This window comes from Calonectris borealis, chromosome 7, assembly GCF_964195595.1.
Source record: "Calonectris borealis chromosome 7, bCalBor7.hap1.2, whole genome shotgun sequence".
Lineage (NCBI taxonomy): Eukaryota > Metazoa > Chordata > Aves > Procellariiformes > Procellariidae > Calonectris > Calonectris borealis.
Window position 1 is genome coordinate 40,029,292 of NC_134318.1, and position 26,210 is coordinate 40,055,501.

A 26,210-nucleotide genomic window follows, 5' to 3' on the forward strand; every position below is an offset into this window, starting at 1 on the left:
TCATCCATTCTTACCTGGAATACAATTTTTTTTTTTTACAATAATTGTGGCTAGGAAAGTCCACTTATCTTGAAGATATAAATTAGACTTGGAAATCTATGTAAATGCAACTATCCTTTATCTTTGTTTCAGAATTAAGGAAACGTAAAATCCTTAGTGCGAGTGAAGACCATTTGTGAATATGCTGACAAAAAGAAACAAAATTTTAGGTTGAATTCAATTAAAAATTTTAATGACTAAATGACATTGATTGTTTGAAAAAATGAATGAATAACATATATTGAAAATGAGATTATAAGCGTAATTGTAGGAAACTGATGCTAATTCTGTGTTGCAGCATCTTAAAGAAAGTTAAACTTCAACATCCCCATGGAGAGTGTAAGACATCATCTTTGTACTAATGCTTTTCCACTCTACTCTTTTGCCGGGGTAAAAGAAGTTGCAATAAACTGATAAGCAAGATGCTTTACATTCTCACAAGAAAAATGTGGTATAACTGTCGTGAAGTGTGCTGACTGAAGGTGAGAGTCTCAGCTCATCAATCGGCTTCTCTTTGGAATGGGAAAAATGTAAATATCCACGCACAAAAATAGAATTTAAAAAAATAAAAACTCCTTTAAGCACTGTATTTGTGGCACTAAATTTACATATTATGTCCTCTTCCATAAAAAAGCATCATCAAAAAGAACTTGTGCCAGTTTTGTATTAAAAGGCTTATAGAAATCTCTTAAAATTGCCTTCGTTGTTGGTAGCATAGGTCCCAGACTTCTGTCTTCAGGTCGCCTAGTGTTTGATGCAGGACTCTTTGTAATCAGAGCTTCTTGTTTCTCACTTAGAGGTCCTGTGGAAAAGTGGAATATTATCTTAAAATATTTCACCAAAAATGCCCGTGCTAAAGAAGACAAATGACTAACTCAGAAGGTTTGCCAAGGGAAGACAAATGGAATTTGTGTTAGCAGCGATGATGTTTCACAATATTGAATACAGGTTTAGATTAGTATAATAAATCACTGTTAGTAAATATTGAAATAATATGTTTTCCTTCCACATTAATTAATCATCTCTACAACAAGCAGCATAAATAATTTCTGGAGGAAAAAAATTATTTTCAGAAAACAACTATGACATTGAATACAAGTTCCTGTCCATTCTGGAGTTGCAATTATTTTATACTGTTATTTCATTTTATGATGTGAGTCGTTTAATGCCTGGTAGAAACTCCACAAGCCTCACTCATGTAAGCCCTTTTTTTGTTTGTTTTTGAGGTTGTCAGTGGGATCAAACTGGTATACAGGTACAGCGATGCCCCTATTCCAGGAATAAATGTAAGCCCTTGACAATGTACTTCAGCGAGATAAAAACCCACAGACTTTTCCAGCATAAATCATATTCAGGAAGAAGATGCCAAGCTCTTCATCTGTTCAATCTGCTACATTCAAACTTTCTCATCATCTAGACCAGTGTTTGGACCAGCCAGACTATTTTGCAGCCACATTTTCATCCTCTTGCTACTCTCAAATCAACATTGGGCAACATTTTGTCTGCCAGTGTTTCTCTGAGGATTAGCAACAGATGTCTCAATCAACACAGCAAAAACACGATTCCCCCCCATCTCCCTGGCTAGAAACGCAACCTTTCATCATCCTCAGATTTAGATTCTGGATTGGCACACCACGGTAGCACTTCAATTTGTTTAAATTGCGTGGGATAGCTCTTGCACCTATGTAAGCCTGTGACAAACAAGCCCTGACTGCCTTCAGAAGCAGGACTGGCTTCCGTATGGTAAGATATATCCCTACATTCTGAATGGTTTTGATTTTTTTTCTTGATATAGTCTTATTAAGATCTTCTAACACCAGCCTTTCTATGGGAATTTGGGAATTTTAATTTTGCTTGACTCCAGGCAAGCAGATTAATGCATCCTTCAAGACAGATTCCCATGCTTCTGTTTTGTCTCTTAATAAAGCAAAAATGACCTAGAGGAAGGATAATAATGATTTTTTGCACTTATCTCAAAACAGCCAGAAGACACCTACCCAGATCCAGAAACTGGAACACCATATGCATGGTGTATTTCACACTTGATGCATGGTCCTCCAAGCGAAGAACGAGTATCTGATCTTTGTCAAAAACTGTTAGCCAGTCCAAAAGATACACAACATAGAGCCCAACCTGTAACCTTACCTGTAAGCACAAAAAACCCAAAACAAATAAAAATTAATTCATCTTACAACCTTCTAGCAGTAACAAACCAACACGCACCTCTGTCTTCTGAGCAAAAATCCCAAATATGTGCCTTTGAGGAACTATGAGAAGACGCTATCTGAACATTTTTTAATCTTCCTCTTGTTTTCAGTGCAGCTTAAGGAAATCTTCGCAAATGGCCCTTCTACTGATTAGAGATGTCATTTTACTAAGGGCTCGGCACCATGTTCCTCCGTGCTTGGGACGACCCAGCCTTCACGGAGACACTGAGGGCTTTCAGCCCCTGGACGAACAGCAGTGGAAGGGAAGACACTAAGTCCTGCTTCAGGCCCTTAGGCTGCTTATTTCACTTTGATTATCGGCTGCACCAAATCATGCTGCCATGAGTAGTACAAATAGTCCGATTCGGTGTCAGGAATTAGATTTGGGTATATTTGCTTTATCTTCTGATTGCAATCATTAGATTTAGATCTAAGCTGCAGTAGCAGTGGCTGCTAGACAGCGTTAATGGGGCATCGTCTGAGTATGCAATGAGAGTGCCAGACTATGTTAGACCAGAGACGTGAAAAGGCAGTTTTTCAGCTTGTCCTGACCTAATCTCTGTTTGTCTTCCCTCCTCAATTTTACATAACAAGTTGAAACACAAAAAGAGTAGTCTGGTGTTCTTAAAAGTCCAACCTCCAACTGTGCTTAGAAATATTTTTCTAAATCCCTTCAGGCTCAGAAGAGGGAAACATGAATCCCAAGTCATAAACATCTTTCATAAAAGAGACTTAACATCTTCAAGTCGCATTACCGCAGAACCAATGAAGTCAGATAACAATAGACTCTTTTGCTTCTTACACGGACTTGTGTGACCTACACTGATACCTAAATTCCAGTAAAATAAGCCACATTTTGAATTATTGCTAAGTCATTATTATCATCATGTACGATTTTGGTGTGTGGTTTTGGCTGCTTATAACATTAAGCCTCCATGTTCAGCAGACTTTACACATGTGCTACACATCACAGGGCATCAGTAGAGTTTCCCAACCCATTCTCCTCTCCATAATATCCACATCTGGACTTTGGTTTGATGGCCCTGGTTCGGCATGCCTTTCTCCAGGGCATCACTGACTCTAAGTGAGGATAAGCTACCAAATGCCTCTTTCTTTACAGGTTAGTGTCTATCAGCAGTGACGAGGTCTATGACACCTCCCTTGTTTCAGGAATATATTAACAAATAGCAAAACAAAATTCTTCTGGTGCAGTCGCACAATTAGCAATCTAATGAGCTCACTGGGGAAAATAATCCCTACTTTTTCAATATATAGCAAACCATGCACATAACAGACTTTAGCAACTTGGCTGAAGAAGCAGCTAAAAAAGCCCATTGAGGAGCACAGTTAGCATTTGTGGTTTATTACAAACACCTGCTTGTGGCTCTCTGGAAAGAGGCCTCCTCTGTTCATTTTCAAAAGTATCTTCTTCAGAAGGCTGCCTAAGACAACAAATGAAGATTGGTTCTGCACCCTGAGGACGAAGATAAGAGGAAAATCTTTCCTTCTGGTTCTCTCTCTGCCTTTTTCTCCCCACACTGGAAGAAATGCATTTGTGCAAGCAGATAGCTAAAAAATACTGTGATACTGCCCGGCAGCAGCTTGTGTCTGTGGAGGTCCTGGAGGCTATCATCAAAGACTAGCAGCTCCAGTCTACCCACCAAGGTAAGTAAGAGGAATGTCCACCAGCAGCAGACATTAAGTGCTGTGGGGCTCAAGCCTGTGCAATACACTCTTTTATGGTTATTTTTTCAAGTGGAGGAGGCAATAACTTCACCCCGGAGGCAAAGGAGGGAAGTAATCCCTCTGAGTCCTTTACAGCCTGAGCAAATAAAATAGGATTGAATGGCAAACTGGCCAGATGTGATACTTCAAGTCCATCTCTTCCATATTATTCTCCCCCCTCAAGCAAAATTTGAAGTCAGTTCTACACTAAAAATGTGAAATTTGGAGTACTGAGCCTGTAAGACTTATCCATTCCCCTGCCAGCAGTTTCTGTATTTCCTTTTATCATTTTCTGATGCGCACAATTTTAAAAAACAGAAAGGTTTTATCTAGTTACTGGTAGCCTTTTCTTGTGAAAGAATACATAATTTATTCTGATTTTGAGGCAATTTCGTACCACAAAGATCCTTGCCAGAGCTACTTTTTGGAGAGATCTGCAAAAAGCTTACACATTAAACTGTAATCTTCACTAAATGTGCTCTCCATACGCTTGCACAATAGAAAGACTGTATTATTACTGTTGGCATTCATCAGGGAACAGACTGGGGAGACAGCTGAGCCAGTACATCAGCTTCTACATGCTTACATATATATTTATGTCATCCGCTTCAGAAATGAAAAAGGAGAAAGTTTTATTTCTTGATGCTTATTTGCACAGCATTTTGGTATTTGAATAACCTTGAGACAACGTAGCATTAAACAAGCAAGGAATAAAATGTTCTTGGAAATACGTACGGGCATGGCATTGTTCAGGGTGTTGTTGTAGACACAGGCTCTCAGTGAGTAATCCAGCATGCAATTTTCAAACAGCTGCAGCGATTCTGCCACTTTTTCGTGAAAATCTTCCGCAGATTTATTAGCACTTGCAAAGTACAGATAATCGGAGTACAATCTGCAAATGAGATATGTGTAAGTAAATGGCAGAGGAAATGAAAGAAGATTTATTTACATGACAATGGCAATCAGTTACATGAATCGAGGGAAAGGGTACCTGTGTGTAACGTTGCCCCACCGACAGCCTCTTCAGCCAGTGACACATTTTCTATTCATTTTGATGGGGTTTGCTCAGAGTAACATCCACTCCAGGGAGTTGCTAAACATTATCCCTGCTTTCAAGGTCAGCATCCCTTGAGAACCTGACCCTAGTAACTGTGCGAGCCAATATCTTCTCCTGAAGGCAAATTTTTCAAATGTATATACTTTACATTTGTGTTATCTATGAACAGTAGAACTGGTCTCAGGTGACATTGGTACCCCTCTATATTTGGTGCTCCACACTGCCACGGATAGAAACAGTCCTCATCTCAAAAGCTTAAAACTGATTTCAAAACCAACAGAGGAATGAGATGGGTTAGAAAGAGCGATTTTTATATGATTACCAAGCCGGCTACCATCAAGAGTAGGAAAGAGTCCAGATTTCCTAGTTTTTTGAAGAAAGCTCCACCTCCAATCCTATATTGACCTTCCATCAAAAACTTCCAATTTACAGCATTCCACCTCTTGGGGTTTTTTTAAGCTGAAATACTACAGCTAGGTGAATGACACCTACAAGTCCATGGGGCTGGATGGGATCCACCCGAGGGTACTGAGGGAGCTGGTGGAGGAGCTTGCCAAGCCGCTCTCCATCATTTACCAGCAGTCCTGGTTAATTGAGGAGGTCCCAGACGACTGGAGGCTCGCCAATGTGATGCCCATCTACAAGAAGGGCCGGAAGGAGGATCCGGGGAACTACAGGCCGGTCAGCCTGACCTCGGTGCCGGGGAAGATTATGGAGCAGTTCGTTTTGAGGGCGCTCACGAGCCGTGTCCGGGACAACCAGGGGATCAGGCCCAGCCAGCACGGGTTCATGGAAGGCAGTTCCTCCTTGACCAACCTGATCTCCTTCTATGACCAGGTGACCCACCTAGTGGATGAGGGACAGGCTGTGGATGGGGTCTACCTGGACTTCAGTAAAGCCTTTGACACTGTCTCCCACAGCATTCTCCTAGAGAAGCTGGCGGCTCACGGCCTAGACAGGTGCACTCTTCGCTGGGTAAAAAACTGGCTGGACGGCCGAGCCCAGAGAGTTGTGGTCAACGGAGTTAAATCCAGTTGGCGGCCGGTCACGAGCGGTGTTCCCCAGGGCTCAGTACTGGGGCCGGTCCTGTTCAATATCTTTATCAACGATCTGGATGAGGGGATCGAGTGCTCCCTCAGTGAGTTTGCAGATGACACCAAGCTGGGCGGGAGTGTTGATCTGCTGGAGGGTGGGAAGGCTCTGCAGAGGGACCTGGACAGGCTGGATCGATGGGCTGAGGCCAATGTATGAGGTTCAACAAGGCCAAGTGCCGGGTCCTGCACTTCAGCCACAACAACCCCAGGCAACGCTAAAGGCTGGGGGCAGAGTGGCTGGAAAGCTGCCCAGAGGAAAAGGACCTGGGGGTGCTGGTTGACAGCCGGCTGAACATGAGCCGGCAGTGTGCCCAGGTGGCCAAGAAGGCCAACGGCATCCTGGCCTGTGTCAGCAATAGTGTGGCTAGCAGGAGCAGGGAGGTGATCGTGCCCCTGTACTCGGCACTGGTGAGGCCGCACCTCGAATCCTGTGTTCAGTTTTGGGCCCCTCACTACAAGAAGGACATGGAGGTGCTGGAGCGTGTCCAGAGGAGGGCAACGAAGCTGGTGAAGGGCCTGGAGCACAAGTCTGATGGGGAGCGGCTGAGGGACCTGGGGTTGTTTAGCCTGGAGAAGAGGAGGCTGAGGGGAGACCTCATCGCGCTCTACAACTACCTGGAAGGAGGTTGTAGCGAGGTGGGGGTTGGTCTCTTCTCCCAAGTAACAAGCGATAGGATGAGAGGAAATGGCCTCAAGTTGCGCCAGGGGAGGTTTAGGCTGGACATTAGGAGAAATTTCTTTACTGAAAGAGCGGTCAGGCCTTGGAACAGGCTGCCCAGGGAAGTGGTGGAGTCATCATCCCTGGAAGTATTTAAAAGACATGCAGATGTGGTGCTTAGGGACATGGCTTAGTGGTCATGGTGGTGTTGGGTTGACGGTTGGACTCGATGATCTTAGAGGTCTTTTCCAACCTTAATGATTCTATGATTCTATGGTTCCCATTTGTGCTGCAGTCTGTAGTGCTGCGTTCCCCAAGCAGTCCCACCTCCACTTTGAGGACAGCAGGACATGGGCCCCTGCATGTTTGCAGCTTGCAAGGCAAGCAGAGCCCCTGCATCAGCTGCTGCTGTGAGCAAGAGCCACCAGCAACAGGAATTTCTCTAGGTTACAGCAGAGGAGTAGCCCTTCATTGCACATTTTTAGCACAAGTTTTACAATTGCTTAATAACACTTTAAAAATTTTATCTAAATTCAAATCCCTTTGGGGGGGTGGTGGTGGGGAAACAACCCAAAACCTACAGGCAATAAAATATCTACTTTAGCATTAATCCCTGAAACATTGATTACACTTTTCCAAGATAAACATGGTTCGAAGAGACAAAGGAAATGCTCTAACATGGCATAAATATTAGATTGTGAATAATCCACTGAACATGATATTTTAATTTTCTTTTGTATTTAGAAACCAGAACCCCAGCCATACTACAGGATTTTGGAGACAGCTTTGTAACACTGGAGGAGTCACTTCCCCGAGTGTGTTTGCAGCACAAATATTACGCCTCCATAGCACCCACCTCTCAACACAACTCCAGAAATCCTAGATATCTTTCAGCCTCTTTCAAAAAAGACAGGCTTCTAAAAAATGACCTAAAAAACCCGATTTATTTAGGTCTCATTTTATTGCTGCAGTAATCTTTTGTATTGCACTTTATTTATTTTTTAACTTCCCTAGATTTCCATAGGTACTTAAAAATTCATCATTTAATTTAGAAAGTTTAGGCCTTAATCCAGCAAAGCACTTAAGCACAGGAATAGCCCCTCTGCACTCATTATTTATGTTAGTGTTTTGCGAGAACAGGATTTTAATTCCCATATGAAACAATGAAGACTCTCTGTTCATTTAAAAAGGAAGAAAAGGGTGTTGCAGGATGCTTTTAACTCAATTTTTACATACTTTTTAGAAGAAAAATCACAGAAAACTGTGAAGAAGATGAGGCAGAGGCACCCAGTACTATCTGTAGGAGTCACCAACTAAGACAGACAAACACTCTGATTTTTGTCCAGCTCTTCCCAGTCTGGTAAACGCAGTTGAGACAGTTTTCTTTAAATGAAAAAAACTCCATCTCAGAGCAGAGGGAGGGTACCGTGCTTGGACCAGATGGGTTGGGCAGCCTATTTCAAAGTGATGCCCACCAATGCTTGAGGACCACAACCATGCCACCACGTGTGTCTTCTCCCTCTGCAATGGCAGACCTTGGCTCCCTCACACTCTACCCACAAAAGAACCACCATACCAGCGCAAGGTACGAGCTGGGGAGAAGCTAGGCGACAAAGCCAGCTGACTTCAACTAAATTAGGCACGCAGCAATATCTCCTGCTTGCAGAAAAGTGTCTTCATCAACAAGCCTCAGGCTTGCCCAGCTTGTCCCACGGATGGCAGGACCAACTGCTCCTGGCAGAGCAGGTAAAAAGCTTCTTGCTGGGGGAAATCAGCCAGCAGGCCTGGCTGCAATTTTATTTAAAAAGGTTTAATATGTCTGCTTAGTATTTCTAATCGTCCATTAAAATAAATGCATCATTTCAAAGACTTGCTGACATCTTATGGAAAACTACGTTCTCGAGGACAAGTTCTATCTCCGCAAGGCAGCCGAGATTTTTCTATATTTCTTTCCATCTGTTTTTAATTCTAGGGACATCTGCCTGGAAATAAAACCTTTGCTGATTAGGATTTCAGCTGTTCCAGCTACTTGAAGTCATTACCCTCAACCACCATCCATTACAATGAAATAATGACGCCATTGACACCCACCATCACAAACCTTGATGTCCTCCAAATATCCCCTGTTGGGGGATAGACTAGACCCTGTGCAGGTTAGACCAGACCCTGTCCCAGACCCTGTGCAGCACCCACGTCCTCCTGGCTACCGCGAGGCAACTGCCCCGTTGCCCTGCATCGCCCATGGAGCTGCCCAGGTTGCCCCTTCTGCCACCGCTGCTTTTGCTCCTGCAGTTCCGATGAGCTATCAGCAACAAAGGCATAGGGAATTGTAAACAAAAAGAAACCAATTTATCATAAATATAGCAAGGGAGATGAAGCTGAGATTCACCCTTATTAAAGCTGGCAAAAACCTACACCCACATTACAGAGAGTGGTTAAAGCAATCAGGGGATTTGTTGGTAACTTACATGAGGAAGCCACTTCAGCCAGCTCTCTCGCATAAAATTACCATCTGTTAAATCCTGAGGTCAGGAGATGCTGTTCAAAGTTGAGAACTGTATTTGCTGACATAGGAGATGGGAAGCACAGCTCTCCTCTTACCAGTAGGCATGGTGAGAAGGGGAAGCTCGTCAAGGAGCACCCGTCCCTTCCCGCTGCCGGGCAGCGGGGTACGGGCTGCCTGCGCAGGCGCCCGTGCCTGCCCTTCTCCCAGTGCCCCAGCTCTCACCAGAGCCTGGTCCCCATCATCATCGGCATCCCCTTCTCTTCGCTGGCTGTTTCTGGGGCTTTGCCCTTGAGCACTGAACTAGCCCTAAGTATCTTGAATATCCCTAGGGAGCTACAGAGAGAAGCAATTCACACCCCCTCGGTCTGATCTTTTTGGACTCTGCCTCCACCCCCTCCACCCTCCTCATTACCCTCATCATTATCATTCTCCTCCAGAGGACACAGTGGAAAGAAATGCCCTAGAAATCTGGAGGAAGAGCGGGGAGAAAAAGTGAAATGCAAGTGAAAAGAAGGACGTTCATGGCCAACACAATGGAGAACCATTCAAGAACAGCCCACACCTCTGCAAAAGTACAGTCCTTCCACTGCAGACAAAGTCAGGAAGACCAAGGATGAACTCCTAAGCAGTTGGTAGCTTTAGTGCAAGCTAAAATTGTCTAGGGAAGCTTTATATGAGTGTAGCACCAAGCATTTTTAAGATTAAAAGAAGTTTGTATCATTTGCTGACTCTGGAGCTATTTGCAATCTTTTAATCATTTTGAACAGTACGTCCCTTGAAGACATAAACCTTATTATTTAACATGAATCGAAGCACTTCACAGGACCACTTATGCCAAGCCATGTAAATGCAGCGCCATACTCAGTCTAGTGAGCCCTGCTGAGAACCAGGGCATATTAGCTCAGTAATGGAGTTACATTGCATTTGGCAACATATAAATTATTTTTTTCAGAGTAGCTCAGGTGTCCATGCATGGTACTCACTGTGGCATTTACACTCACATGCCCCTTTTTAATACTCTATCACAATTACATATGCCAAAATACACAGAACAAAACCCTTTGGCAGCTCTCATCATATACCAAGTAACTCTCTCAAATACCATGTGAACACTTATTTGCATCCAAGAGAGCAAGAGTGAATATAATTATTACAGTAAGAAAATTTTCTTGCGTACTTCAGCAACGTGATCCTTGCTCACCTTTCAACGGGGTCTCTCAGCATGATGATAAGTTTGGCGTTCGGTTGGAAGGCATGGATAAAATCCTGGATTAGGAAGGGAGGCTCTCCTTCAGTACTGTTGTCATAAAAGAAAATCCAAGCGTTGTTGTCCCACATCGTCGAGGCACTGGCCTCCCCTAAAAATTAAAAGCATCTCTACTAGTAACTCATTTCATTCCTTGAATTGGAGTGGAAATCGGATGAATTTTAAACTGGTGTAGACTGTTTAAAATTGACTCAATTAATTTCAACATACCTTGGTTCTTGCAAATTGATCTGGCTAATGCTCCCCCGAGCCAGAGCAATCACACTGCCTCGTACCTTTGTGAACGTAGTGATGGTTGAGGCAGGTTTTATGTAATTCCACCTGAAATATTACTGTCCACTAAGCACACTGCTTCCTGTTAGTGGTTAAGACATGCAAATATATTTGATCTGGGCTGGAACAGCCTGCTCAGAATTTTGGCCCACCCTCCAGCTCCTCGCTGCCGAAGACCTGCCGTGCTCTCCGTAGCACCCCAAGGGTTGGTTTTAATGCTCCTGATTTCAGAGAAGTAAGTTGCTAACAAATTGTACAATTTGACACAAACTAAAGAAAAAAAGTGGAAAGCACCACTCCAGCGGGTAAACAGTGTTTAGAACATAAACAGGAGGGTCGGTGAGCACATGAGAAATATTAAAAAAAAAATGCACCAACGAGCTGAATTGTGTCACTGCTGTTTGAAATATCCCTTTCTGAGAATTAGCCATTATCAGAGCTTTTTTATATAACTACAATTATTCACGTAGATTAAGTCAAATATAAGTATTTACTAAATATTAGACAAAATAAAAAGTCTATAGAATAAATAACACATTTGGTTAAATGCCAGATTCTGATATCCTTAGTTTCTGAAGATGCTTACTCTGAAAGTAATGATTCAGGGAGAAAGACAATCAGTAACGTCTCTGCCAGAACAAGGTATATGATGCTTCAGCTGCTAAATAAATGATCTGATACAATGTTTTGAATTGTTTAATCTTCCCTGTCTTTTTACATAATACTGGCATATATGTGGCACACCACCGTTTAATAAAACATATACAGAAGCTTTTTGGAAACCTCCACTCCTTGACAGTCTAATGAGAGCTAATTCTTGTTAATGAGGTTTTTTGAATCAAAAGGAATGAGATGCAAAAATAATAATGTTGTAGGTTTATAGACTTGCACGTGATTTCCCTTTTTTTTTTTCTCTTCTCTCCTGGGAAAGTCCAATAAACATTTTAAAAGATGGCCAAAACACAACATGAAATAGGTACTGGCTCCAAACTCCAGCTTAACATAATGTGATTCATTAATAAAGTCTGGGAGTTGTTAGAAAACACATTAATCTTCTGTCATGTTCATTTTGCCTCTTTTCAAAAGGAGGAGATCAGGTCCATTGGTTAAAGCAGGGTGTCCACAACAGCTCTGCTTTTCTGTTCTAAATTAATTAGCCAAAGTACTGACTAATCATCGGTGGGCTATGACTTGTCAATTAAAACTCAATTAGCCCAGCTCCCACGCTGGGTGAAGCAGAAACACAAAAGACTAACTATAGGACAAGAGCTGAGATAGCCATAGCATAAAAGCATCATGCAGCTATTTCTGTGCTATCAGAAGTTGGTATCATGCAAATGGGTACGAGCACTTGCATACGCGGATTTACAGAATAGTGCACTCCAGGGATGAGAGCGTCCTTGGAAAGTCACCGCTACATCTCCGTGACAGGAATGGCTAGGCTTAAACTGCTCCCTCAGAAATGTTTGCCTAAATCATGCCAAAGATTAAAGCCTATGACCTCATCAAGCCACCTATTCCCCTCTAGAACAGCTTTTATGATCTTCCTTCATACTTCTCTGCTCTGTAGACCTCCGATCATACTTGACGCTCTATTGGATTTATTTCAATTAGCTCATATATAGTGACCAAACCTAAGAACATCTGCTTACACGTGTTTTTGTAACTAAATAAAATCAGTGCATTTACACATAAATGGCCAGATTCTCTTAACATCACAGACCAGAACACTCCACAGAAATTGCTTCAGCTGGATGAGCTGCCACCACCAAAACTCTGCAGGCAGCGCTCGAGCAAGGGAAGATCACAGGCACGCGACCAAATCATGCTAAACCATTACAGGGACTCAAGGTGCTGCTCTAATGCAGTTGGTCCAGGATAGCCTGGGTTCAAGAAGGCAAATCTTCCCAAACCCAGTCAAGAACTAAGTGGGAGGGGTGGGAAATTAAAAAAAAAAAATCATTCTGGTCTCTGCTGACTCTTACAATTTTAATTTTCTGAAGCAGCCAAAAATACTCCTGACAATTTGACAGTGTTCCTTTCCATTTTATAATACAGATTTAATATCTGCAAAGAGAGCAAGCCATACTAAACATGAGATAAATTAACCACTGCTATAGTAATTATGTCAAATTACTGCAGTGCAACTAAAAATACATTAGTTTTCTTATGGACTTAAAGAATATATGAATTACTAAACTGCCTAAAGAATAGATGTATAACCTCTTCATTCAGTCATTAATGGATTAAAATCATACCGTGTTTTCACAAGACATTCCTCTGAATTTATCCTATTAATGATCACAAATAAACAAGTCCTGCTCAGAATGCCTCAGGCTAGATCTTTGGTTCATCTCTAAGCAGATGTTGGTTTTTTTGGGAAAATGCAATTATTACCCGCCAAGTATAACATCCAAAGAAGCTTAACTTTTCAAAATAATGTAACATGATGAGCTACTGAAATGTTTATAGCTTAATTCGATTTTTCTTTCTAGTCATCTGAAATAAGAAAATGGCGGATTCAAAGCAAACCTGATATTCATACAGATTCATTTTAGACTAGCTAGCTTTGTTTTGTTTTTTACCAAGGTCATAAAAGACTGACTTAATGAGTATAATCATTCAGGACTTTTCCTGTAAACTTAATAAGAAAAGCGAACAGAACCTTAATGAAACAAGAAATGAGACTACAGGAAAGAGAAACACAAAGTGAACTCTAGAAAAAAGCTGTAACGGGAGGTAAGTAATCAAAGATATACGTTGCCAATTAGATTAGTGAATTTAATTAGTATGAGCACTTCACTCATGAAAGGACAGGAGATGTTTTTGTAAGTAGGAGGAAAATCCACAGATGTCCTTGATGGCAACATTTCTTAAGACCCCATCTTGCAAATTTTGCTCAATGTTGAATAAAGCGAATAATAGACTTAAATGGAGGCTGAGAAAGTATTGAACAAATGCGACTATAGCTAAGTCTCTGGTTTCGTCATCATCTCATCAAGCCAACAACAGGTTAAATTTGTTCAGTTAGAATGAGACAAAAAAAAAAAAGATTCTGAGGGTATTCCCTCTGAGGGCAGGCAGCAAAAATCTTGTCTCTAATTTCCATAGACTAATGACTTCAGGCCTACTTGAGAAGTTTCTTTTCAACAGGGAACTGTCTCTTGCACAACTAGTATTTTCATGGAATGTGTCTGGTTTCCCTGGGAAAACTTGAGGTGACAGAGTAAGACTGGTAAAACTCTCTTCCCCTCAGTTTTCTGGTTTTAGCAGACAGCAAAAGCAGAATTTAGAAATTTCTGCTGACGTTCCTCGTGGGCACTGTAAACCAATGGACCACTGTAAACCACATGGACCACAGTGGATGAGCACGGTGAATCGACCACTGTGTGTCATGGAAGGCAATCCAGGGATCCCTCCTGAGAGCCCAGTCCTAACCATGGACTTCCATCAGATACAACACAACAGCATTTCTAAACCATTTTTAATGTTAGTCAGGTAATTTAATATCAACTGAAACTGTAAGATTATCTTCAAATAGTACCCTCTACCGTGCCTCTAGGTTCCACACCTGAAAAAAAATACTGCACAAGATAGCTTCAACTTGACTCTGTACATTCCTGCCCTTGAAACTTGCATCATCTAAGCTGTTAACAAAGTCGCTCAGGGGTTTAATCATTTTTATTTCAGTCCACCATAGGCTACATAGGAACGATAACACCAAAAATGGTGGTCCTTCTTCCTACATGTATCTTATGTTGGAGCTTGAGATGAGCTGCTTGGAGCTGTGTTGCTATCATGGAAACCGTCTCCAGTCAGCTACAGGATTTCTACAGCACCCATTGTATATTGTAATATCACAATTACTGTGTGATTGCTACACATTGCTACAGCATTTGAACCTGAAGCTACAATTCTGTGGCTACAGGCAAACCCCTCATAATGAAAACAAAATGAAAACAATGTTTGCAGGAGTCACCAAGGTCATTCTCACTCTTTTTTTTTTTTAAAGATTTAATTAAATGCTGATATTCATCAGACATTTATTGCTTGCTCAGGCATTTTTTGAAGATAATCACAACTTTTTAACAAAGCAAGTAACCACCCTCCAGGAAAAGGCAAGAACTTCTGCACTATCCACGCACACCAGAGAACAACGTCAGGGGCTCTGTGCTGTGAACCATTCACATCTGGGAAAATGCCTCTCTCATGCCTCAGCTACGACCGCAGCCAACCTGGAGCTACAGAGACGTATTTCAGAGGCTGTATTTGCCCTACCAATTATGATGTTGTTCATCTTGCCGCGCTCTTTTGCCGCTTCGCTCTGCAGCACACCCTGAATCTGATGTGCTGCTAAGTCAAACAGATCAAGGTAATCTTCCACTGGGTAGCGATCGTGAAATCCATCCCTCAGACGAATGATTCCTAAAAACAGTGAAAAGAGAGAAGTTAAAAAAAATAATAGCAGGGCAAAACTATCCGCTGGTGTAAACCAAAATGGCTTCATTGACATGGCTGGCACTGAGCTAGCTAATGTCAGCACAAAATTAGACCGACGAAGTGTAACACTCGGATAAAAGTGCCAATAATGAAGTAGCTGAGATTCGAGATATTATACGATTAAGCCATAAATTCAAGTGATAGGAAATATCTTAAGTGTTCTGTTGTGTAGTTCCTGCACAAATAGCTTGCATTTATTTTCTTCTAAATTTAGCTTTTGGAATGAATATAAAAGACCAGATCCTGCTTTCACTTGCACCAATATAAATTGAAGTAATATTGGACTCCCACTAGATTTACTGTATGGAGATTGAGAACACGCTCTGATGCCAAATATGCAAATCAACATGCACTTATCAAAATCGGAAAAGTGGGAAATCATTCATGTTTTTATCTTTCACAAGTATGACAACAGAGCTCCATGACAGCGTCTTATTTTTCTCCTCTTGTTCCCTACGCTCCAGGGTGTGTTCAGTGTCACCTTCTCCCTGCATTTCTCAGCATCCTGAGCCACATCTGGGATTTTTATACTCCTTTTCCCACTCTTCTTTCCAACTCTAGTCTCACTTCTCCACTTCCTGTACATCCTGCCCATGCTTGTCTTTGCATTCTTGCTTCTTACCATACCACAAGAGAGTTCCTCAAGCGGGCAGAGGTCAAGGACAGCAGTGGGAAGGCAACGGAGTAGGAGCAAAGCTAAGAGTATAGAGCAGGACTTCTCAGATCTCCCTTTCCCGCAAGGCCAATAATTATCCATTATGTGAGAGGAAAGCTCAGCAAGGGAGTTTTTTTGTCCATTCCCTCTGATTTTCCCCTTTAGGAAAGTGGGATTTAATGAGGGTAGAAGAAAACTCAGCAGTGTATTTTGACTTGCTTTGAGGGGGAAAAAAAGGTACATGCATGGTGCTACAGACTGCCTTGGTTTGTTGCCACCCCACTCATGGGAATAGAAATTGTGGCTAAGAGCCAGAAAAGGGAGACAGTCAAGCTGGGACAAAGTCCTGTAGAGCATCAACCATCCCAGCAGAACGGGAAAGCGGTGATTTGCGAAATGGGGCCTCCCCAGGAGGGCTGTTTAGCTTCAGCTGAAATTAGTCAGTCTCATAAAAATCCACTGAACCAGAGAATGCCATAGAACAAAGAGACTTTCTTCTCCAGATAAATGTTACAAACTAAACCAAGTTAATAGCCAGGAGCACAGGAGTCATACCCACAGGGCTGTCTCAGTTTCACTTGTTAGTCTATTTGTCATATTCTCTTTTTTTTCTTTTTTTTTTTCTTTTTTTTTTTTTAATAGTAACCATTAGCTAATGTACTGTTCAGGCAAAGAGAAAGGACTGAGCCACTAGGAGCAAAACTTAATCTTCCATTCTCGATGGCAGACAGCCTGAGATGATGATGGGAAGGTCATCTCAACAGATCTCCCACCCATGACATTCTAAGCTCTGCAGTCTTTCCTCATTCTTCAGCTTCAAAAAATAACTTCAAAAAAATTTAATTATGCAAAGAAAGTTCTCTTCAAGGATCTGGACTTGGTCCCCAGTGGCTGACCACAAGATCGTGCAAGCAGAGAGTTTGTGAATGCCGGCCCAGAGATAGGAAGGCATCCTTGTTCTCAAATTATACCCACTCCAGCCTGATTTCTTACACTCTTCTGCCTGTTTGGTACATTCCAGTTGTGAGCTTTAGTGAGTCCAGTCTTGCTTTAGTGAGTCCAGTCTTGCTTTAGTGAGGTTGGATGCACCACTTCCTCCAATATTAATTCCAAACATTTATGTTGAGGATAATGCAGATGTAGAGAACTGTTTAGTATAAAGGATTTTAGCCTAATGTATCAGTTCGGTTCAGCCTTTCCTGCCAGCATTCTCATGGAAGACCCGATTTTCCACAGATGGTTTTGCTACACACCCAGAGACAAGCAGCACGGCATTCGCACTGGAAGGCGTCCAAGTCTAAAACCCCCTTTCTTCACTGATCTGACTTTTCACCTTCGGGCCAGGAGGTAATTCCTATCATTCGTCTTCAGTCAGCTGCTGACGGTGATGAACGGTTGCCTTCTTGTGGGACTTCAGGGGGCACCACGATGCTTCTCTTGTTTGACTTTGTAACTAGCCCAGCTCCCCCGTTCACACTGGTGCCTCCTAGGAGTGTCTCCTAAACTGGACCAGCTCTATTTTCATCATATTGCTTTAACTCTTAGTTTATAACGAGCATTTAGAAAATGTCTGAAAAAGTATTTTAGCCACTTTCTTATGGCATTTGCAAAGGAAGAAAATATGAACTCTAAGGACACAGCAAAATTATTTCTCTATGAGAAATATGAAATCCCGGCTCTGTGGCTGAGCCCTCCTCCTCACTGAGCAGCAAGGATCAAAGCCCCCTTCTGCAGGAGCTCAGAGGTTCTTCTGGGCTCTAGGCACGGGGAAGGGAGATAGAAACGGCAACACCACGTGCAGGAGAAATAAAGAATTGAAGGTACAACCCTGAAATAAAGAACAGAAGCAGCACTGCAGGTGTCCCGGTCCTTCAGAAAGTGCCCTTCCTTGCTGTCAGCCACGGCAGTTCATTGGAAGAGACAGCTTCCCATTTCAAGGAAGCTTAGAAAAGCACCAAAGGAAAGAGGTGATGCAAAGTCCTCACCAAATGATCTACCCCACAGTGCTAGGTTTTTCCTTGTTCCAAAGGCAGTGTCTGCAGTAAAGCAACAGCAAATCGGAAACCAAAGTGAAGATGGCACCATAAAATAACCAGTACCTTCCTCTTGGAGATAGTAATATCACTGAAAAGCCTGTGACCTTTGATACCAAAGTTATATAAAGTGAGGGCATACCAGCACTTAACAGCTAGACCCAAAAGTGGGAAAATCCAGAATTTGGTGGAATACAGCATTATATGCATCCACATTTAGAGGAATGCACTAAGCACACAGCAGGGTCAGGAACTGAAAGTGGGTTTTCTGCATCTCATCCAGCCTCTAACTACAAGATCGACCTTCCTTGGCGCCCGGGGAAGAGAGAACAAGAAGGACATAAACACTTCAGATGGATAAAACGATATGCTCAGCCTCACGGCCCTCAGACACCCTTTAAAGGTGCAATCACGAGGGGTGGACCCGTCTTGCTCCAGCAGGCCGTAACGTCAACTATTCAAGCCTGCCTTCAGAGACGAAGGGTCACTTCATGAAATATTGATGTCACCCAGGAAAAGAGCATCAAAAATATGTGCAGGTTCCTCAGTATGAGAGAGTTTTCTCATGCAGAGCATCTCTACTGTTCAGCTCAACTAGAGCTGCAACGCTAACAAATCTCCTATCGCAAAGCACAGTTGTATTTATTGAACCGTAAGGACTGAAGCAACGCACATTTCAAATACTGACCCATCATTTATTCATGTAAGAAAGGCTTTACAGAATTTTGCAATACAAAACTATCACTGCTATTCTTTAAATCTCCCATCACAACCTAATAGTTCCTCTTCCTGCTTTTACAAATTCACAGGGTTGGTTTTATCTAGTGGGTTGGGTTTTTTTCCTAGATTTTCCAAACTGCCGCAAATAAACCAAATGAAATGTGCATCATCTCAAGGTTTAACCCAAAACATCATTAAACAAAAGCAGACTAGAACCTAATGAGCATCCATCACCTGGATTTTTCAAAACTATTAACTCCAGTGGTTTCAAGGTAAGCCAATATGGAGCAAACCCACAAACTTCATCCCAAATATATACAAGAAATGTCAAAGTTTAATAGAGACAACTCGCCTGAATACCAGAGGACATGTTTACTCACCAAACCGTTTTCTTGTCCACCAGTGTGGCTCTTTGATTGCTGAGAACCGAACGTCGGGATGCAGCCTGAGCCGGTCGTACAGGTCCGTTGTCCCACACTTGGGCTGGCCAATGATGTAGAAATGGGGGAGACAGCGCAGGCGGTAGTGTTTGTCCTTATAATGATACAAGTGGTTCCAAAATACCTTCCTGAGGTAATCAAATATGGTTCGAAAGCGCTTTGAATACAGTGCATAGGAGTTAGTTGCATAAGGATCTGTGGTTGTGTTTCCTCTGTACTCTTCATACCAACAAGGGTTCTTGCTATTTGGAAGGAATTTATTAGGAATTACTGAAAACATCTGCAACATAAAGAACAACAGTTTCAGTCAAGGCAGCAAAAAATTGACAGTTATACTTTTCTAACTTAGCACAGTCAGAGAACGCAATAGAAACACTATCCGGACATTTTTAACCCTTTTTTTTTTTAACTACACAGTCAACCTAACATTTCTGCTGATGACCCTGGAACCAAATCCTGTACAAACAGTTGGACTGGGAGAGGAGTACATTTAGAAATCCTTCGATTTTAAGGCCAGAAAGGACCTCAGTAATCCCCCCACTCCCCTGCAACCTCAAGAATTATTTTTTAAAGTCAAACACATAATACTCAAATCAAATTAACTTCCAGGTTTAACTCTGAAATACAAGGTTTGCAATGACTGAATTTTCAGGGAGGCACACTGGTAATCAGTTATTAGAAAGGCTTCTTTCTTATTTATCATTTAAGGTGACTTGCAAATATAAGTCAGAATGATTTTGCATGAGACAAGGTAAAAATTTAGTGAGCTTGTACAGCTATTGGACGACTGCCTGATTTTTTCTTTCGGGTGTCAAGACCATTTATATAACTCATCTATTTCGCCCATGACTCAGAAGGGCATGATCTACAATATCAACTGTTCAGCTGGTGTAAATCAGGAGGATCTAGATGGTGTAAATCACTATATGAACATCTGAGCAGTTGCACTTTTTTTATCTCAGTAAAAGATTCACCCGAAAGTCTTGAAATAAGCAAGTATACAGCAGTTTCAGACACACTTTAATTCATACTTACATGTGGCTCTTGTTTCCTCAGCTCTTCTAAATCAGGACGCTGTCTCGTTATAAACTCTATCTTTGAAGTAATAGTGTCAATAATTAATTTAATGCTTGGATAATCCTTTACGTATGAAATATTCATTTTAGAAGGCTGGTAATGGTCTTTCATGTCACTAAGGCTTTCATTGTCCATTAAGCTTGGATTGCTAGTAAAAGCTCCGTAATGGAAGGGAGATGGTATTAACAACAGGCCATGCTTGGCTCCAGTCAGTATGTAGGATGCCATCACTAGAGTCATTATAATCAACCCAAATATTAAGCTGCATAGCTTCCCCTTCCTCAAGCAGAAAAATCCATTCCAGCTTTCACTGTGATCAGTCCTTACTTCCAGAACTGCAAGCAACTTCATCTGCTTGCTATCGGTGTACAAAGGGATGTTATTTTCTCCTTTGCAAACAGGACACTTCTGGTTATTATGATTAGGTTCGCAGCATCTGAAACACTGTCTGTGCAAGTCATTTGGTAATAAATGTATGCAACAATTAATGCAGTACCTCATATTACTACTGTTAAACTCCTGTATTAATGAGCCAAGCACAGCCACAAAAATGTTGCTGAAGCATATGAGTCATCTTCTGTAAGGCTGAAATTATTTAATTCCTTGAGTGATTCTACAACTACTCAGCAACACAAAAGGACAGGTTCAAACCAGAACAGTTAAAAGCACTCAAAAAGTGACATATGTCATATAAAGAAAAAAAAACAACAACACACAAAAATAAATGTATTGTGGACGTCGTTTCAAGAATTGGGCTCAGTAAGAGGAATGTGGCGAAGTAAGAATCAGCTACACAGCTGGCTCAAGTTTTTCCCATTGAACAAAATGAGAAGGAAGAAAAATTGTTACGTAGTGTGAAAATATGCAAAAAATAAAAATAACTCATTGTACTCTGATTTATGCTGGAATAGGCAAATATGGGCAGAAATTCCCAGGTATTCTTAAAACAAGCAGGTTCCAAACCAAACCGCTGCTAGTGGAAGCTTCATCTTCCCAGAGACAGTTTCGAAGATTTGCATTGTACAACCTAAAGAAATAAAAACATATATATAGATACACACAGACCAGCAGACATTATATCTATATTCACTTTCATTCAAAGCCATAGCAAAGTACAATCTACCACAAGTAATTTCACAACTCTATTTGAAAGATGTCTTCTATTTGCCAAGTATATTAATTACAGCACTCACGATATTAAACCCAGGAAACGCTTGGCTTCAAGTTCGAAGTGAGTTGCCCTTTTCAGTCACCCATCTGCTCACATCAACAAACAGTTGCTACCACAGGTAACATTACACGACTTCCCTCAGCTGCTCACTAACCAATCTAACAGATTTTAATCTGCTCTTCAAATATGGAAGCATTTTTGGACAGTGTCCAGTAACACAGGTTTAAATATTCACCCTCTATCTGTGCATGGGGACCTTAAATTAACTGTCCTGAAGTGGGGTAGGCATCTAGTTAAGAGGAGCAAGGCAGGGATAAGATAACAGTCTCCTTTCAAGCATATGAGATAAAAAGCCAAACAAAAACCCCAAAAGCTACAAGAGAAACATTCAGCAAATTGAAAGGATTAAATAATAGACACGAGCAAAGGGTCATGGCAGGATCTCTGGTTTCTGGACCAAATGATTCTGGGATGACAATAGCCCCCCGCGACGCACTGCAAAGCCACCAAGATACTTTCAGCACTAGTAGCCAAACAGGTTTTGAAAACGTACTCACTAAAAATGGCAAGACGTGTTACTTAAATGTGTACAATCAGTACTGCAGCTTCAAGGCAAGACGCTGGATCCAGCAAATCCTCTAAATGGTGTGCACTTTGGTATGGGAGAGGTCATGCAGAAACCGCAGGAGTGGATGTTCCCTTGCAAGGATCTCCCACGTACAAGGCAGCCACCACGGGCAGGGACTTGAGCGCTCATGGGTCCCAAGAAGGTCTCCACGTCCACACAGACCAGAGGCTGAAGCACCCTGCTGCACAGGGTACGTGCCATCCTCCTTTAAACACTTCAACACCATGGCTGCCTACAGCCAAAAAGTAACCAGAGCTGTTTAAAGTATTTATGTCAAGCTTTGGTCTTGGTTTGAGCGTGTCCATGCTTGGCTTTCCAGGAGCATTCAGAGTAGAGACACTTAAAGTCACAAACAATTCATCAGCTTAAGGATGGTCTTAATTAAAGCATATTTATGCATACATCCTTTAGAATTTCTGTTTTCATGGTTTATTAAATACCACCCACATTTTAAGGTCAAAATCAAATCTCTATTTTGAGAAGCCAGATTATCAAATACAAAAGTTCACAGATAATATACCTTCTTCTATATACTAGAAAATATTTTTATTTTTTAGAATTATTTTTCTGGGGGAACGAAAGACAGGAAATATTTTAAAACAATCTTGAAAAGTCAGAAGCAAAACAATAAAACTGGCATAGGATGAAAAAAACAAAGAAAAAGATGAGGAAAACCTAAGGGACAGTAGTAATGTATGGCTCTGACAGGCAACTTCTATTTTGGTTTTTGTCACCTGATAAAGACAGAACTTCCCTTTAGTCCCTGGAAATGAAGATACCTTAAGGCACCAGTGCTGTAATGCTCCTTGTCCATCCCGATGTGGATACCCATGAAAGAAGCAACCTAGTTCCCCCCCAACACCTCAATTTCTCAGCATCACCCAGAACTTGGTCTGCTACAACCCACTTTTCAGCCCTTCCGCAGACAACCCCAGTATTAACCTGAGTAGTTACCCTGAAGGTTCAATAACAAACAGTTTTAGCCATATTGTGACGAAGAGGCTCAATATTGCCTCTGAAGAACAGAAAAAGGACTGCCCCTTCTGTGCGTGGACAGTGAAGGGCATACGGACTCCACAGATAACATATAACACTTTATTGATGACAAAACAAGGTGGAAGAATTCAGGAGCACGACAGCTTTACCTGAAAGGAACAATAGCTTTTGCCCAGAGGACTATGGATGATGAAATGCTAATGAATTAAATTATTTTTCACATTAAGTTAATCTGTGTTACAATTAACTTCACTAGACCAGAGAACCAGCTCATTGCTTTATGGGATATCTGAAGGTCCAACATTCACTTTTACTACTTAAATGAAAATACATATTCCAAGTCACCTTAATCAAAATATGAAATATGAGGGATGTTTGACAATTCACACTTATGAAAAATTAGTGTACTATCAGAGTAACACAAAAAAATCAGCACGACTATAATTCTCATATAGGTACAATTCTCCTCATTAAAATACACCTCAGTAACCACACACAAATTTTTTTCTCATTACTCTTTGCCAGTGGCTCCCTCCTCTGGACCCACACTAGTTACTCCTTCTCTACAAAAATCCATCTTTCCTTTTAGGGCTCTGAAATGCTTTTTTCTCTGCATTGTTTCCAAATATCTTTCTTTCCTCCCTATCCTCCAGTGCCCTTCGTTCCACCCAAAAACATGTAACTCAACTCATCCTTTTTCAGACTTCTGTCTTCAGCAAAAATCTTCCTGTCTGACTTTATCCCTTAGCTCCTGAGAAACAAGACAGACCTACACATTTTTGAAGAGCACATTTGTATAATGTCCAAGACACCAATAATGAAAATAATTTCTCATGACGATACAATGGAAACACAAAGGGTCTTCTGATTACTCCTACAACACACCAAATGATAGAAGTATTATCATTACTAATTATAAGTCCCAGAATTTGGCTATTTTGCCTTTAGCCCTTTCAACTCTTCTTTTGAATTCTTAAGAAACATTGATATAACTCCAGATAATAACTCCTGGCTCATTCCTACAAAAGTGTCTAGGTCAAATGGAGCAGTCACTTCAGATCCTGCATTACTCATCATTCTTCTAGCTGTATTTTTGTATGAGACAAAGTAAAATTATTTGTATTCTTGATGTTTCTCCCACCTAATACTGTCACATATTGGAGAACTTGCGCAATCAGAACCAGCAGGCTGTATCTCAAGGGCTCAAGAATAATTATTTCGATAAATACTGAACAAAAGCATTTGCAAAATACCTTCCTACAAAAAAAAGTTCATTTCCTTAATGAGTTTATTCTACAAGTCGGATGAGGCAGACAGAAATTGTAGCATAATCATTACTGACTGTATTTAAACCAAAGGAAAAGAAATCAGTGTAAGACTTCTCAAAGAAACTAGTCTTCAAAACTTCTCTAAAGAAACGGGCCTGTGATGATTTTGACAGAAGTCTGAATGACTACAGAGACTAAATCAGATTCATATGTGTAATATTAAAACCAGAAAGTTTATGCTTTCTTATACATAAAATATCCCTCCCCCAAATGAATGTCCAAAAGAAAAAGAGAAGCTATGGAAAGGCAAAAGGAGAGAAGGATCCAAGATTTAAAGCAGGAAAGAGCTCAATGGTTGGCCAAACATCACTGACGGTCCTAATTGCTGGAGAGAAGGAGGATGAGAAAGGGAGGTCCTGATAACAAATGGAAAGTTTCCTCTTTGCAAGTCAACATTTCAGGCAGCAATAAGACATCTGGGCAAAGATTTTCAAAGAGGAACCAAAGGAGGCAGGAGAAGGCTGAAGTAATCTGTCAGGGCAGATTCGGACATCATCCACGGAGGTAATAGAGGAAATCAGGAAAACAGAGAGAGTTCCCCAAAAAAGACTGTATAAAAAGAGAGGATGGTGGTGAGGGCCCTGGTAAGAAAAGATAAGAAAAGGGAGGTGAAAACAGCACCTCTTAAAAAAGATGCACAAAGAAGAGGCTACAGGTTACAGTGGTAGCTATAAAAAGATCTCGTAACCAGAAGGTAGCCTACAGCATCACTTCAATTAACTTAATCATGTGGTACACATTTGTTTTCATATAATCCTTCCACCCTGAACTCCTCCACTTTGACACCCAGTGAGTATCTCAATATTCTGCCAGACCTCTGCTCTCCAGCTCCTTGCTGTTTATTTTCAGAGGGACTAGTTATTATGCACTGTCTATTTAGAGAAAAAATAAATAATTTTATTTTCCAGTCCCCTTCTACCGGGGATCTGAAACTTGCTCAGTGATACTGATTGAACAGATTTATCCGAGATAGTCTTACAGAATCAATTCCAGACTTATGTATTTGACATTAATTCTCAAATTTTTACACAGAGCCATCAGAGATATATTAATGGGAACAAGGTGCAGGATCTTAGAAAAACCACATAAGCTTCTCAGTCCTATTTTATGTCCATTCGTATGCTAATAAAATGAACTGGAATTTATTGAACCCCTCCCAGGTGCAGACATTTCTCATGAAACTCCATTACAAATATTACAAACTCAAGGAAAAACCATGTTAACTACATCTTTGACAGCTGAGGAAAATGCTTTATCAGGAAGCTGATACGGGGGGGGGGGGGAGGGAGAAATATGCTTACGCTACAGTAAAGCTGAGATCTTAATCACACCAGTCATGAGGGAAAATTTAAAGTTCCACCAGCAACCATAACTCTGCCAACTTACGCATACGCACTACAACAGACTGCTTAATTAGATGATCAGTTTGACGACCTACCACAGGGCAATATGACATATTACTCAACTAATAGAATAGAGAAGTTGATTTTTTTTTTTTAATAACTGCTAGCTGCAGACATACCATTTTACATGATTTTCCACTGTCACGTTCATGTAATAAAAAAACCCAACTGTAATAAACACAGAAAAGTCAGGATATAATTCCCTACTGCCGCTCCCTTCTTTTTACCAAGAAGTTTTTAATAAAAGTTCATTCCCCAACCTTTTACCATGCAATGATGGATGCCCACCAGAAGGCCAGAATTTCTCCCCAGCGTAAGCAGCCCTCGTTTTCCTCATTCACCCCACAAAATCAAGTCATCTACAATATCCCTTTTTTTTGTTCCTTCCATTCAACATTTCCAGTAGTCATAAGCACAGATACACTTCACCTTT

General features: G+C 41.3%; 1 protein-coding gene across 1 annotated transcript in view; it reads right to left on the reverse strand.

Moving 5' to 3' along the window:
• Positions 1-210: 210 nt before the first annotated feature.
• CHST15 (carbohydrate sulfotransferase 15) overlaps positions 211-26,210 on the reverse strand; it is a 50,700-nt gene continuing 24,700 nt past the window's right edge. The window contains exons 2-8 of the mRNA XM_075155251.1: positions 20,210-21,278; positions 19,115-19,454; positions 15,105-15,251; positions 10,488-10,644; positions 4,707-4,863; positions 2,037-2,184; positions 211-841 (exon numbers count right to left, since the gene is read on the reverse strand). Coding sequence (XP_075011352.1) covers positions 651-841; positions 2,037-2,184; positions 4,707-4,863; positions 10,488-10,644; positions 15,105-15,251; positions 19,115-19,454; positions 20,210-20,752 — 1,683 coding nt within the window. The 5' untranslated portion in view covers positions 20,753-21,278 and the 3' untranslated portion in view covers positions 211-650. The remainder of the gene's footprint in view (positions 842-2,036; positions 2,185-4,706; positions 4,864-10,487; positions 10,645-15,104; positions 15,252-19,114; positions 19,455-20,209; positions 21,279-26,210) is intronic.